Here is a 15,831-nt window from a genome sequence, read left to right on the forward strand (position 1 = left end):
TTTTTATCCTGATCTGTAGTCAGTTCCAGAACCAGACAACCATTACCCGTAGCCAAAGCAAGTGAAATAGGGAAGAAATTTGAAAGCAAATGGAATTTCTGAAATCGAAAACTCTTGACAAATCTGATCTTTGGTGTATGAGGTCCTAGGTGTACTCACACGGACATAGATAACTGTGCTGATTTAAATTATTATACTGACTTTAATGTGATGTGTCAGAAGGGTAATTCATTGTCATTGTGCTCACACTTGACCATTCATGCTACTGCATATTCTCAAAAGATTTCATAATTTTTAAATAAGCGTTGGAAAGTTTGGAGATTTTCCTGCAATTGTTTGCTTCCGCTGCTTTTTGGCTTCAGTGCTACATGATAACACACGCGTATTTCGTTGGCACTGGCAAAAATACGTAACGATTGTTGCCTGCTCTATCTTCAAATAAGCTATAATCTGGTATGCTGTGATCCGCTTCAATATCAGACTTAGTAATAAAATATAGTACAGATAAACTTTAATTTGGCTTGGCACTTCAAACTAAGAAGTTGTAAAATGTGTCTTTGGTTTTTAGTAGCTATGAAAAAAAATTGATCTCCAACTAGCAATGAAGTCATGACTGATGTCATTAGAGGTCTATATTTCCTGTCTGACAGATTTTAATGCTGTGGGGGTTTTTTTGGTGGTTTTTTTTTTTTTTTTTTTAATGAGGTATAAGGTGAAACTCAGAAAAGCATCTCAATGGCTTTGCAGCCTAAGTATCACTGAAAGTCGATTTAACGTTATAACTTTTGAAAAATCAGCTTAGAGGAAACTTGTTTCTGTCTACTTTGCTGTAAAAAGATGTGCGGGCAAACTTGCTCTCTACTCCTTCGACCAGAAAAAAACGAGCTTGCTGAATGTAGCACTTCCCACTGTTTAATAAACTTAAAGGTGTTTAAATCAAAGCTTCCTACAATCTAAGTAGGTTAAGTACAATTAAACAGACTAAAGTAACACTATTCTTCTAACACCCCAGATGGAAAGCCCCCAAAACTCATTTTCCATATACATGACCATATGGTGTGTTTCGAAAGCTACCAGACCAGGATTGCTTCCGAGCGAGGATGGCTGAGATCCGTCTCGGAGGCGCGTGGGGAGAGAGCACACCTCCCAGCAGTCTTCTCTCTTTCTGAACGGAGGGGCACCAGCCTGGATCGCCCCGACGGGCAGAGCCGCAGAAGCACCACCTGAAGGCACGGGGGATCCCGCACGCCCGACAGCCCTGAGCTGTGCTGAGAACAGGGTGCCGCTTCTTGCTGCACTCGTAACCGGGAAAGAAGGAGGACTGCTCATGCGGTAAATTGAACCGGGGTGAATTATTAATAAAATATCTTAGTTCTACGCTTCCTTTTGGTTTATTTGTTTGTCTGTTTTTTGGAAAAGGAGGACTTATGCCTTCCCTTTATCCCCACAGCCAGTCTGTAGGAAAGCTGATTGCCAATCAAACCTTGCAGTTCTGCTATCGGTCCTCTCTGCTTCTGAAGCGTTTCACAGGTTTGCTAAAATCGCGCTGATTTCCTGCTCCTACTCTTCCTCAGCAGGGAAGTTAGTCCTCAGGTATTTTATTCCCCACCTCCCCAGAAAAACTACAGAATAATTGCACATTGGCCACTGGCATTCTCTACATTTTCTTGTAAACACCCGTAGTCCCTCAATTAGCTGCGCACTGAGTGAAAATTGCATAAGGGCTGCCTGTGCGTATCTTAGGATGTTGAAAGCATCACAGACCAAATTTTTATGCAATGGCTGTACAGCGCCTTTGGAACAATGTCTTGTGGAGGCCCATACAGGGTTTTTGTCTTGATTTTTACCTTTCTTTGTTCCTTCATCCTTTGCCAAGAAAAAAGAAAAAAGAGAGACGATTCCAAGCACCACACCGAAAAGCCTGGAGATGAACAGCAGTGGGTGGTTTACGAGTGTATTACTGCAGCAGCTGCCTATTTCATCAGAATAAATACTAAGTCAGCGGCCTCGGCGGCGAGCACTACGCGAGGGTTCCGCGTGGGGACGAGGGTGACGCGCCGTGCGGGCTGACAGCCCGTTTGCTCTCGAGGTCCCGCGGACCGCGTTCTAGCGGCTCGAGACGAGCGAAGCATCCCTTGCTTCCTCCCGTTACCGAGCCGCCTGGGGCGGACGCGGGGGGGGGGGGGAATTCCCGGGTGAACGCGACCTCCGGTACACGAATGCCGCGAGCTGGATTCCGACGGGAATCCGAGAACCCGCTGGATTTACTCCAGCTGCCGGCGCTGGGGCCGCCCGACGCCCTTCGGTCGGTGACGCGGGCCGGCGGGGAGCTGCTGCGGGGTGGTGTGGGGGGGTGCAGCACCGCGCTCCTCGGCGGGGGACACCCCACGGGCACCCCACGGGCACCCCACGGGCACCCGGGCCGCCGCGGGGAGCCGGGCCGGTCCGGGCCACGGTGGGCGGCCGGTCCCCGTCCGCGCCGCTTCAGCACCGCGGAGAGCGGCCGGCGGGGGCGGGCCGGAGGCAGCCCCGCGCCCCGGGCGAACCCCCGCGGGGGCCCCCGCTCTCGCCCGCGGGGGCCCGCGCCGGCAGCACGGGGTCACGCGCGCACGGGCAGGGGCCCGCCGGCACAGCCCCGCCCGCGGGCACCCTCCGCGCGGAAGAACCGCGCGCGCGTCCGCGCCCGCGTCCGTCCCCGCCACGTGCTCGCGGGGCCGCCGGCACGCGGAGAACACGCGCGGGCACGCGGGCACCCGCGGGCGCGCACAGACACGCGCGGACGTGCGCGCACACGCGCACAGGGTCTCTCTCCCTCCCTCTCTGTCTCTCGGCCGGCGCCGCGCGCCCTGGCGACGGCCAATGGCGAGCGAGCGTCTCGCCCGGGCCCCCGCCTGGCGGGGCGCACCCACCAATGGGTGGGGGGCGCGGCGGTGGCGGTGGGAGGGGCGCGCCTCGCTCCGCCCCCCTCGTTAAAGGCCGGCGGCGGGCGAGGGGCGCTGACTGGCGGGAGGGCGGGGCGGGGCGAATAAAAGCGGCGGCGGGCCGCGGCACCGCCCCCGCGGCCGGGCTCCGCCCCCAGCGCGGCGTGAGGGGAAGGCGGAGGCGGCGCTCGGGGCGGCCGAGGGCAGCGCCCCGCCGCGGGAGTGGCGCGGGGCACCTGCCAGCCGCCGGGCGACCGGCGAGGGCGGGCGGGCGACGAGGAGGTCGGCGGCGGCGGCGGCAGCCCGCCCCGGCGTGCCCAGGCGCCGCGGCCCCGAGGCGATGGAGCAGGAGAAGTACCTGCCCGAGCTGATGGCCGAGAAGGACAGCCTGGATCCCTCCTTTGTCCACGCCATGCGCCTCCTGGCCGACGGTAAGGCTCCGCGCCCGCCCGACCCGCCGCCGCTCCGGGGGGGGGGGGGGGGCGCCCGCCCTCAGGGCCGGCGCTCGGCGGCCACGGAGCTCGGGTCTTCTTCGGGCGGGCTGCGGGCGGCGGCGCGGCCGCGCTCCCACACAGCCTCGGCGCTGGAACGGCCGGCGGGGACGGCGGCGGCGGCCGGTCTGAGGGGAGCCCGCCCGGGGCTCGGCGGCCCGCCGCCCGGCGACGTGCCCCTGCGCGGCCGGCGGTGCGGGGCGCCTCGCCGCGGCTGGCGGGCAGGGCCGACCCCCCCCCCCCTCACCCCTCCCCGGCTGCCGGCTTCCTCCAGCCGAAGGTTGCCGGCGGGGTTCTCGTCCCCCGGCGCTGCGCCTCGCCCCGCGTCCCGCCCCGAAGCGGGGGGAGGCCGGTGCGGAGGGGCCGCCGGGCCGCGCCGTGCGGAGGGAGCGGCGGCCGGCCGGGGCGGGGACGGGGCTGCGGCCGGGGCGCGGAGGGGTCCCCCCCCCCCGTGGTAGCCATCGCGGTGTGCGCCGTGAGCCCCTCGGCTCTCCCGGCCCTGGGGGAACTGGTTCGGCGGCAGCTTCTCCAGAAAGTTTATAGCCTGGTCCCTCTGCTGATGGCCGCTCCGCGCCGAGTCGCTGAGCGCGGGCCTTGTGGCACGGCACCGCAACTTTTGCAGAAGGCTGATCCAGTAAGTTCCCCTCGCGCTTCTCTTTCTCCCGAGGCGCGTAACATTCCCTCCCAAAATCCCTGCTAAACTTGGAACCCGGCGCCTGAAGGGAGTAGCGAGGAACGGTGCCTAAAGCAAGACAAACCCGTCAAGCCCTTCAGTGGGGCTGAGGCAAAGAAATGCATGGCCAGGCCCTCGAGAGAGCCACAGATTCAGATAAACTCGCCTTCAGAGGCGGCGAAGAGTTCCCAAAGTCCTGCTGTGTCTTAAGGGAAACAGTAACTGGTTAAAACTTACCGTCTCGTCGTTGTCTTTCCTTAATACGTGTTTTATTGATTGCGAATGACGATACCGAGCCTGGGTTTTGTCACGAGTGCGCCCGTTGGATAGCTCGGACGTTCGGTAGGAGTACCGACACCTTTAGTACACTGCTGTCACAGCTCCCTTGCTGCTGAAGAGGCAGCCATGCCGCTTTTCACAGTTGTTTTTCTAATAAACATAGGATGAACAAAGCCCCGATTTCCTAGAGGGACGGGTATTTTGCACCTTGCAGTTCGGTCTGCTCCCAGAGGGGGGAGGTGTCCGCCGAGAGTGTGCGGGTATGCACGGGAAAGGAAAGGCATGAAGGACAAAACCGAGAGCGTGCGAAGTAAAGTTTAAAAAAAAAAAAAAAAAGGGTATTTCTAGGTGTCACCTCCATGTGGAAATTGCATTTTGGGCCCCTGTGAGATTGAATAAATGATGAGTTTTCTCATTCCTTCTTAGTATAACTAGGACTACGTGTATATTGGTGGATTTTTAAAAGATGAAGGCGAGCTGTCTGTAGGGAATGCTAATGTCAGATTCACACCAGATACCTGGCATTATCCTTCCAAACGCCATCTGTCAAGCTTTCTAGAGATTCGGTTTAGAGTCTAACATACGATGACTGTTAAAACGCTTTCATCAAGGTAAGAGTATAGCTACTTAAGGAAATGTGAATTAATCCACTGGTTGCTGCTGGGTATAAATGGAAAGGAAACGTATGGAACCGGCAGAAATTTTTTTGGCTGCCAGAAGAATGTGGGACAGTGGTGCAAGGATCTCTGTAGTACTGTATTTCTAGGATATGTCCGCAATCAAGCGATGCTCCCAGACTCTGGATTTCTGTTCTTTAAAATACAACCTACCATCAGCTGCATACGTAACAATAGCAGCCAGGTTATTTTGGTGGCATACTAAGCTTTTCAGATCACCAGCAGATTCTGTATAAAATGCCTAAGTGTAGATTTGAAGATTTCTGCTTCAGAGTCGAGAGCTGCAAGTGTTCCTCCTGACTTGAAAAGGCTGTGATTTTTCATGTCAGTTGCTAGAACCTGAGGTTGAGAAGAGACATGCTGCTGTGTGCAACTGCAGAAGGGCATGCAAGTGACAAGCATTCCGGAAATACGGTTTCAATTTATGAAACTGGATTTACTTGTAAAGATAAGACCCCATGTTTTTCCCTGTTACTGGTTTTTTTTGTTGTTGTTTGTTTGCTTGATTTTTTTTTTGAAGTTTGTGCATACTGGTGTACTTAAGTAATTTGTTGTTTTTAAAATCAGTTATGTTTTTATTACGTAGGTCTGCATCCTACAGGTTGACCTGTGTCAGATGCATACTTGAGGCAGTAGCTATTTACCCCTCACCACTGAGGGACGGATAAATATTATTTACTTTGGCCCTTATGTGGGTCAGAGCCTCCATGGTACAATGTGCGGTGAAACCCATGGGAAGGGGGCATTTCCCGTGGCAGAGAATTTGCATGCTTGCCAAACAACACAAAGAAAGGTGAGGAAAAAGTTACTAGTGCTTCTTAGATACAAAGTGTGAAGGCATAAACTAAATGATTTCTCTAAAAATCACCGAGGGAGGCTGTGGTGGATTCTGAAAACGAGCCCAGTCTCTGAATGACTCATCGAGTGCCTTAATCAGAATATACTTTATTTCCCCCTGGGTCATTACCTGTTTCATATAGAAGTAGCTCCTACATGACGGTTATACTATTAGATGACTTACAAATGGCTTTTCCATCTCTATTAGAAGAACCTGTGAAGTGTGAATGGTTGGCGATATTATTTACCTCGGTCCATATTAGTTTATTCAAACTTTTGCAAAAGGCATTGAACACGTTTATGCTGATAAGATGATCTAGTTGGCAACGAAAACAAGACCTCTTTTAGTTCTAATAGGTAGCCAAACTCTAAAGAATAGGCGAATCTCCATCTGTTGGAGAGGGCTTTTCTGTATTAACTGAACTATTTTGTGTACCAGGCTGTTACAAGAGCTGGAAGAATCACACCGTTTTACCGATAGCTTTAAATGATTTTGTCGTAAACTGGTTACAGGTCGTTATTTTCTTTAGGTAAGATGTACTGCTTGGAGTAAGGAGGTATCTTGATCAATGTGCGAGGTCAGATAATGCTTGGTCAGATGAAAAATGTTAAAAGTGAAGAGCGTGTTCTTGAGCAGTACCTCTTGTACTGAACTTGCACTTATCCTGCAGCACACTCTAAAGCTCCAGGGAGAGCTGAGAGCCTCTCTGTTCTAGTGCTACTTCCTACCATGGTAGCTAATGAGCTGCTTATGTGTGTTATTTTTGCATGTATGTAAATATTTATTGTTTTGTGTAAGATATCTATGATTATGAATATAAAAATAAGTGTGTGACTTCAGCTGTGAAGGTGTGGATGACACAGCTACAGCCAGCTGGAACTGTCTCGTAGTTCAAAATTTCTTTTATATCAGCATTATTTTTAATGACCTAAAGTGTCACCTAATTGTCTGTATACTTCTTGGGACAAGCAAATTTTGCGTGTGTGTGTATTCATATGTGTGTGGCATTGGAATGTCTTGCATAGTATGTTATTAAAGCCAGCTATGTGTTTTGTAATATAAATGCAAAGGAAAAAGACCTATCGGAAATAGCCGGCCAACGTAAGAGCCTCTCTCCCCACGGAAATATCAGCATTACTTGGGTAATGAGGTAGCTAATTTCTCTCAATGTAATGATGGTACAATTGACCTCAGACTTTCAATTGGCATTCTGAAGGCAATGAGAGTCAGGCCTTTAACTTTAATCTTGAGTTAAGTCTCCGGATTATTCCATGTGGCATAGCATGAGTTTGTTAAACCTCCAGTCGTGTCGATTAGACTCATACAGCTCAGCGTCGTAAAGCTCCTTGTAGGACAGGGCATGATTATTCAAAAGGTATACAATTACTTAGCCTTTACACTGAATGAACATTAGTACAGTCTCATACGAGCCTGCAATAATTGTTCTAGCTAGTCTGAAGACTGTTGATGTAATGCAAATTCGTTTTGTCTCATGTTCAGGATTTCAACTAATATATTGGCTTATGGGGGGGTTTTGGATTTCTTTGGACTCTTGGAGATTCATTTGCTTTTCATACAGGAAGGCAGATTTTGTTCATCAATGTATGTTTCTATTAAAAACTTGGGGCAATAATAAGGTCTCTACATGAAAATTGTTTGTCTTGGCAATACAGAATATGGCAATTGTATCCTTAGCCCAAGATGTGAAAGGCTGTTGTTGGTCAAGCCTGTGACCTGCTAAAGTCAGGCCTCTGATACTTTTTAGTTTTTGTCAAATTTTCCATTGGAAACTACTTGGGAAAATATACTTGCAAATTTATTAGTTTACTCTGTCTAAACAAGCCTTTGGAGTAAAGTAAGATAAATGTAAAATGTTAATGTAAATTCATACATTAATACTAATCTGTGAGCGGTCAGTTTTCTGCTTGTTGTTTCTTTTTTTCCTGGTGTTTACATCAGGTGAGAAGAAATCTGTGTTCACAAAACAGTTTGCATTGATCACAGTTTACTTTGCTGTCCCAAGAAATGCTGTGTAAATAACTGGAAGATTGACTTGGGAAACACACTAATGTTTAGAGCATGTGTTTGAGATATCTTGGTTTCGTTAGAAACCACATTTATATATCTTATCATTTGGATCCCTTTCAATAAAAAGGAGCAATATCAGTGCAAACTCCAGATGAGTACAAGGTACTTATGATTTCCATAAAGCAGTGATGCGCTAGGCATTACAGACTTGGTTCAAAGCTCACTAAAGTTAATGCGAATCTTTGTTGCCGTTAGTGGGCTATCAGGCAGTCCTTATACAAATACAATATATTGATTGATGCAGCTAAGACCTTCGTAGTCATGAAAATCAGTAGGATATGCTGCAGGTTTTAGAACTGACTGATGAGCTTTGCTTTTTTAAATCATTTTTTTGAAGGTGAATAGGTTTTTTTTTATTGTGGTGTGACAACATGGTATGTGTTCATAATCTCAGGAAGTGCTTTTTGCCCTGCAGAATGTAATGCAGATGAATCCCAGGCGATAACGGGATTTAGAGGAAAAAAAATACTATAAAATGTTAGAATAAGTGGAACAAAGCAACCTTTGTAAGTGTTTATATTGACCCTAAGTTGTTAGTCATAAAAGGTGGGCTTGCTGAAGAGGAAGGGGGGGGGTATTTAAAAAAATAAATAATAAAAATCTCTCAGACATCTGAAGCAGCTTAGGACCATTTGATCTGTGGTCTTAGAAAACATGTACTTTGAAACACAGTAAATTTCTTTTGCAAAGAGGGAACAATATAAATGCAATAACTGAAGGTTAGATTCTGATACCCTTGTGTAACAAAAAAAAAAAAAGTGCTTCACTCTTTAAAAGGTGCTGTTTGAATCGGTGGAGATGCTTAAGGTGCAATTCAGTGCAAATAGCAGAATTCAGCACTGACTGCTTAAGGGAAGGTCAAAGGCATTTGCTGGGGCTTATCTGGATGGCCATAGCCTCATCCACAGAGAGCACTGTTTTTTGGCAACATGAATGTTATCCTTGGAAGGAGAAATGTGTTTTTTATTTGTCCTGGGAATTCTTGTAGTAGATTTCCTTCGTTCTTGGTCTCCTTGCTGTATTCATCAGGGATCACCTACTGTAATCATCCATCTCTCTTCCTTTATGCTTCAAAGTAGATATTTTTAAACTCAAGAATTTGGAAAAATTGAAAATATTTGCAGTCGGTAGCAGGAGAAGGCAGAATGGCTGGATAGCTGAGTAGAAAATCCCAGTCAACTGTGAACTTCCCAAGCACTGAACACCTGTGTAGCGGGGAGAGTAGAGTGGCCATTCCTAACCAGGAGGTGGCATGATTGGGCTCCACATGCCAAAACGGAGCTTCATATCCCAGCACCTTCTGGGAAAGGGCTCCTCTGGCCCAACGGCTGTATCAGCTTCTTGTGCATTGGATGCATGCTTTTCTCCTGCAAGCAATACGCAGACAACATATTCTGACAACCAGATGCACTATAGCACGCTGGGCTGTTTAATAGTCTATAGAGTCTGATACGATCAGGAGTGACCAGTGCGTAAGTCTCCTAAGAAAGGCTGAACATCTACCTAGCCACGCAAAGCGACGCTGTAAAACGGTTCCTCCGTCACCTCTGAGGACACAGGTTTCAAGCTCAAAGTATGAGATGTGTTGGGTCTTATTTCAGAATGCATAAATGCAGCTGTTCTTTGGTAGCTCCTCTCCAAGCTTTGTTAAAAAAGGAATACATCATGCCTTTCTGTGCCTTGCAGCCATACCGTAGGCTAAACGTGTGGTCCAGATGAAATGGTGTTTTCCTGACCTGCAGGGTCACTGCAGTTATCTGGCACTTCAGTGCAGGGTAAGAGTGCCTTTTCAAAAACAAACGGTTTTTAACTGTTTCAATTGAAATCTCTTTTTCCCCAACAAACTGCTGAATTTGACGGAAAATTCAGTGTCCTCATGGCTGACCTCAGAATGTACATTTTTCTTTAAAAACTTTTGAGAATAAATAAAAAAATAAGAGAAGTGTTTCCCTGCAGAATTTGAGCTGTTAGTAAAGCATGCATGATGGGGGGGGGGGGGGGGGGGGGGGGGCAGGGAGGAAGCTGGTTTGCAGGCTGATCCTGCCTAAGCGATGTGAAGGTATGCATTAATCTTTTGTTCAACTTGCGTTTTTCAGTCCTTGGATGGGTCTTGTAGCACAGGGTTAGGAATATCAGCGCACCGTGTCAGAGGAAGTGAGGAAGCAGGCAGTTTCTAAAATGAAGTGTGTAAAGCAGGGAACATTAATGATGCCATGGTGTAGTCTCTGGCTGTATAAACAAATATGGACTACGCAGTCTAACTGGCAAAATGGAACGCCTTGACACTCGGGTAAAGGTCTGAGGTGCGTGGTACATGGAGTTTTGACTTGTTTCTTCCTTGTACTGCATACCTTCAATGAATACCTTCTAAAACTTCCATCTGTAAAGGTGTAGACTACTGCTGAATTTCATTCTGATCTTTGAGATCTCTGAGTGAATAGAGCTTTATAAGAAATGTGTATTATTCTTACTACTTTTAATATGAAATTATTCTTTTTAAATTTGCAGGCCAAAATAATCCTAGTTATTACAGTCCTCTGTAAAACCTGTCATATTTTAATTAGAATCCTGCTGGAAACGAGTACAGCTATTTCCTTATCCTAAAAAGGACTGGAACTAATAAAAACTGTGAAGAAAAATTATCTTAAGACTTTCAGCAGATTAAAAACCTCCAAACCCCCTCAAAAACCACTCGTGGAATAACTTATGCCTGATCCTGATTTTGCAAGTTTTGCTGTTAAAATGGATTCTTTTTTTTTAGTATGAATACCGAAAAATTTATCAAGTGAAACTCATAATGATGCTAGTATGGTAATATTGAAAATTATCTACATTTAAATAAGATGATGCAAAGTTTTGATGGTCATATATGGCTGCATGTGGTGTAACCAAAGACATCTTTAAAACTTCAAATGCGCTGCTGGCAATGGGAATTCTTGTTTGCTCTTCTTGGGTTAGCATGATCCAAAGCCTAAAAGACACAGGGCGGGTCGCTGGTGCCTTTGAATTTCTCTGCACCTGCTGAAGCGTTCATCAGATACTCTGGGTTCTTGCTGTAAAAGTTAGAAAGATGTAAACCACTAAAGCTTTTGATTTATAAAACACTTTGAATTCTGGGAATTGAGGTAGCTATTGGAAAAAGTAATAATTCATGCTAGTCTGTAAAAGATTTATTAAAATCTGCATTCTTCCTTTTAGCCCTGCTTTGGATCTGGAAGGAAAAGAATTCTACTTCTTCTATAGTAGAAGCAGTTTAGAATTGCTAACTGGTGAAGGCAGGTATGTCTTCAGCAAAAGCACAAGTAGGGATCAGAGCCCCCGGCTCATCATCAGTCAACTTCCAAAGAGCAGCACTGCGAATGAGAGGAAAAACAGTTTTCCGAGGAGGTGTGAGCGCTGGAGAAAGAAAACAAATCCCGTCTTGGCATATTCCCCTAGTTTAATGCTCCCTTGTATTCAAACGTATGTTTCAGAGCTCTCTTTCAAATGCTTGAAGTTAAAGACCTTGCCATGAAATTGGGGACTGTGTGTGTATGTTCTGAAAATTGCTTTTTGGTGTTGAAAAATTTAGAGTTACCTTCTTACCTCTCACAGTGTGTAAATTTTTATGCTCTGTATTTCTGATAATGTAGGCTCAAACTGCTGATTTTTTCTGACTATTTCTCAGCAAATTTGTCTCTTGTATTTCATCTTTTTTGAGATTGCAGTAAGAGCTTCTTGGTGTCATCCAGGGGTTGTGCCATTTATCCTCTGGGGTCAGAGCGTGAGCTCTAGCTGGGAAAAGTGAGACACTATTTTTCCTAAATACTTAGGACCATGCTGATTCGCTGCAGCTATGAAGCTGGCTCCCTGACTTTCCAGCTTGCAACTTAAACTGATTTTTCCCTGGTTCTGCCGAAATGAGCAGAACCAAACTCTTAAGTGACTTACTACCTTTTCTGTTGACATTCGAAGGGTAGATTAAGGAATGATAAAGTGAAGGGGAATTCCAAGAGACCTTTCTCCCTCCTTGTCTTCAGGTAGCTGTTCAACAGGAAAATGGAGAGTTAATTTTGGTAAATGGTGCTTATTGTCCCAGTGTATCCATAGGACTGTAGAACTTAGAACTACCTAATAGATTTAGCTTTTGCACAGATACATATTTGAAGTTACTTCACTAATATTTGTATGCCAACTAGCAGGCTTTACTTTAGCCCACTGTAAAATTTGAAAGATCTTCCTTCTCATGCTCGTAGATCAAGGTAAATATATGAATTATATATCCATTTATTTTTACTCTCAAAAGCCATTGGCAGGTAGTCGGCCGTGCTCAGTTCTTACATTACGTGGACTCTTTTTTCCCTGACCCTATGCACTCCTGTTTAACAAGAAGATTTCTCTGTCTCTGTAAGCGCACTGTTGCAGAATGTCCTGTAACTTATTCTCATTCTAGTCTGTTTGTTAGGGGTCTTCCAGGTGCTGTGTTGCTGCTGTTATTGGGGTGGTTAGTTTGTTCTTTGCTTGCTGCAGATGGTTTAGTGTAAACACCAACAGATCGGGTTGTGCAAAATCCCGTAAGAAATTTTTTAGCAATCAGTGGAAAAGGAAAGGGATCTGTAGGTCAGTAGGGAATGTGGGAAAACAGGTGCTCATGTTACCTATTTTGGCACTCTTTTTCTGGAAGACTAAACTGTGAGGTAACCTGGATATGTGATAGTTTATGTTGAGTTGTGCATGACAAAAAGGTGTTCATACAGTACCAGCTTGTTAGAATACACAAACCATCTGTCCCAGCATGAAAATACTCTTGCTGCCCCGGAGCGTATGAATAATCTGAAGTGATATGTCAGGTTGTTGTGGTTTAACCCCAGTCAGGAACTAAGCACCACAGCCGCTCACTCACTCCCCCCCACCTAGTGGGATGGGGGAGAAAATCAGGAAAAGAAGTGTAAAACTCGGGGGTTGAGATAAGAACAGTTTAACGGAACAGAAAAAAAGAAACTAATAATGATAATGATAACACTAATAAAATGACAACAGTAGTAATAAAAGGATTGGAATATACAAATGATGCACAGTGCAATTGCTCACCACCTGCCGATCAACACCCAGTTAGTCCCCAAGTGGTGATCCCCATGCCCCCACTCAGCCCAGTTTATATACTGGGCATGGCATCACATGGTATGGAATACCCCTTTGGCCAGTTGGGGTCAGCTGCCCTGGCTGTGTCCTGTGCCAACTTCTTGTGCCCCTCCAGCCTTCTCGGTGGCTGGGTGTGAGAAGCTGAAAAATCCTTGACTTGAGCCTAAACACTACTTAGCAACAACTGAAAACATCAGTGTTATCAACATTCTTCTCATACTGAACCCAAAACATAGCACCATACCAGCTACTAGGAAGACAATTAACTCTATCCCAGCTGAAACCAGGACACAGGTGCAAGAGAGAAGAGAGGACTAAGTTTCTTCCACTGCTACAAAGATTTTGAGGTAATGCTTTTGTTTGTTTGTTTGGGTTTTTTTTGTTAGTAAGGAGTGTTTGTACTGTCAACTATCCAAGTGCTTCTTGTGGTGGAAGTGGAAGGAGATGTCTTCATCAGAGAGGGGAAATGGACCAGCTTGGTGTAGGCACAAAACATGAGCTTGATGTGATTCTGCATCCATCCAAACTAAGAAGTCCTGAGCTGGAGATGGATAGGAAATGCTGAGAAGCTAATACCAACTTTTGGCGGCAGCTTCCCAGTTCTTGAGAGTTCACCTCTGTCCGTTCTCACAGCCTTTAAAGGTTTTTTGTAAATAGTGAAAAAGTAGGATGGAGAGGGGGAAGAATGGGGAATAAGGAACAAAAAATGCAGTAGTAGTGGAAAAAGGAGAGAAAAATAATGGAAGATTGTAAGGGAAGTGGAGAAGGGGGTAGCAGTACAGAAAAGGATGTAGAGAAGAAAATCAAAACAATGAAGTGAAGAGTTAAATTCTGGTATAGCAGGTGTAAAGTGTTCAGTTACTTTAGCTCTGAGAAACTGATGAAAACTAGAAATACTGAACCTTTAATAAGGAACCTTTTAATTAAGTTTTATTCAATTAAAATGGATAGATAAAAGTAGCTGCTAATCAGCATTTGAAAATGCTGTTGGTTATTTAGGAAAAATTAAAATGAAGCTCAACTCTTTCAGAAAAGCTTCTGTGAACAATTACATAATTTTGGTACTGGTGTATTTCATGTGTTCAGAGACACACTATAGGTGTCTGCCATACATATGTATGTATTAAATTATGCAGTAATTAAACACAACGATCTATTTTGTAGAGATGGTTCCAATTTTGTACTAAACAGCAAATGAGATCTTCCTTGTAGTAATATTTGCAGTCCTTTTGGAATACTATGGTTAGCCAGTTAATAGTTTATTTATGCTTTTTATCTTAAAAGGTAGTACTGTAGCATTGAACAGATTGAAGTTTCAGATAATGGAGTTTCCTTCTTTCTTTATGTAATAGAGCCTTCAGACTTTGGATTGGAGTGTACTAGTGTTATGATCTGTGAGCTTGGACTTTTCTCTATTTATATCAGTGGTCTTTTCATTGCAGATCAGAAGGGTTGTCCAGATTCTGCTATTTCAGTGCTGCTCTTCCAGCTTGTTCCTTTGCGTTGCCTTCCCCTGGTAACTGATGCCTCCCCCAGCCTTCCTCTAAGCAGCTAATATAATCAGTGAACTTCCCACCCTCAGCCACTTCCACCCTGTTTTATACTCTTCTTCTATTCTCAGAAGCTCTGTGAAGAGGAGGAGGTGTTTTATTTTTTTCCATGGAGACTGGAGCTGGGAGTAAAGCTGGCAGCTTTACTGGAGAAGGATGTCAGAAACATTAGGCAGAAGGCATTATGGTGAGGGAAAAGCAGGTGACTGGATAGTGTATCTTTGAGAGAGGAGGATTGGTTGGTGGAGGCGACTTGGAAAGACCAGAGCACATGGAAGATGTCGGAATGAAAATTAAATTGGATGCTTTATTCCCCCCTTTAAAGGCCATAATATTTATATAAGTGATATACTTCACTTGCTATATAGTCTTACTTAGCCGTACAAGCAGATAAATAGTTACTGGGTGTATGTATATTTTTTCCTACCAAAAAAAAAAAGTGGTGTATATAATACAGTAGCAGTAGAGTAGTGCACTATCTTATGGAAAAATCTTCACTTCCATCATTTGATTACTCATGGTTTAGGCTATAACCCTTTGTCCGTACCCTAGTGCATGTATAATTCAGTCTAACACTGCTCATGCTGCTTTGAAAAGAAGGTGGTATTCTCATGGTGATGCATGCTTCAAGGCTGACTGTTCCAGAAATAGTGACTGCTCTATGTCTTGCATCCATAGAGATAACCTTACTGGAGTGCTGGAATTTCCAAGCATTCTGATGTATCCCCCAAATTAAATGTTATTCATCTTCTGACAGAAATGGGGTTCAAAGTATGTGAGTATTACCATACCTAGAATCACTTAACTTCTCAGGCCAAGGATGAGATGATGGTGGACACTTTTTTCAGCCTTATGGGTTTTCACAGAAGAGAGGTTGGATTTGCCGAGAGTTTATTAAGAAAGTGTTCAATTGTGGAGCCTGCAGCTGATTAGAGAGCAGCAACCTTCACAGTGATGCGAGCACCAATTCACAAGCCGCAAACTGTTGTATGTCTTTAAAACTAACTTCTGTGCTATCCATAAGTGGAAACAAAGATTTTGGAGATCATGAAAACAGCTTCAAACTGCAAATAGTAAAAAGATTGAGTAAAGCAGTGGACTAAAAAAAGGGAACTTGACTGGCAATTCTGAGGTAAGACTGCTTTGCTATAATAGCAGGTTTTGCATCTCACTAACTTGCATGGTAAGAGAAA

General features: G+C 45.6%; 1 protein-coding gene across 1 annotated transcript in view; it reads left to right on the forward strand.

Moving 5' to 3' along the window:
• Positions 1 to 3,089: 3,089 nt before the first annotated feature.
• Positions 3,090 to 15,831, forward strand: part of KHDRBS2 (KH RNA binding domain containing, signal transduction associated 2) — a 362,804-nt gene continuing 350,062 nt past the window's right edge. Inside the window, exon 1 of the mRNA XM_030000725.2 lies at positions 3,090 to 3,352. Within this exon, the coding sequence (XP_029856585.1) occupies positions 3,262 to 3,352 (91 nt within the window). The 5' untranslated portion in view covers positions 3,090 to 3,261. The remainder of the gene's footprint in view (positions 3,353 to 15,831) is intronic.

The sequence above is a fragment of the Aquila chrysaetos genome, chromosome 2 (genome assembly GCF_900496995.4).
Source record: "Aquila chrysaetos chrysaetos chromosome 2, bAquChr1.4, whole genome shotgun sequence".
Taxonomy (NCBI): Eukaryota; Metazoa; Chordata; class Aves; order Accipitriformes; family Accipitridae; genus Aquila; species Aquila chrysaetos.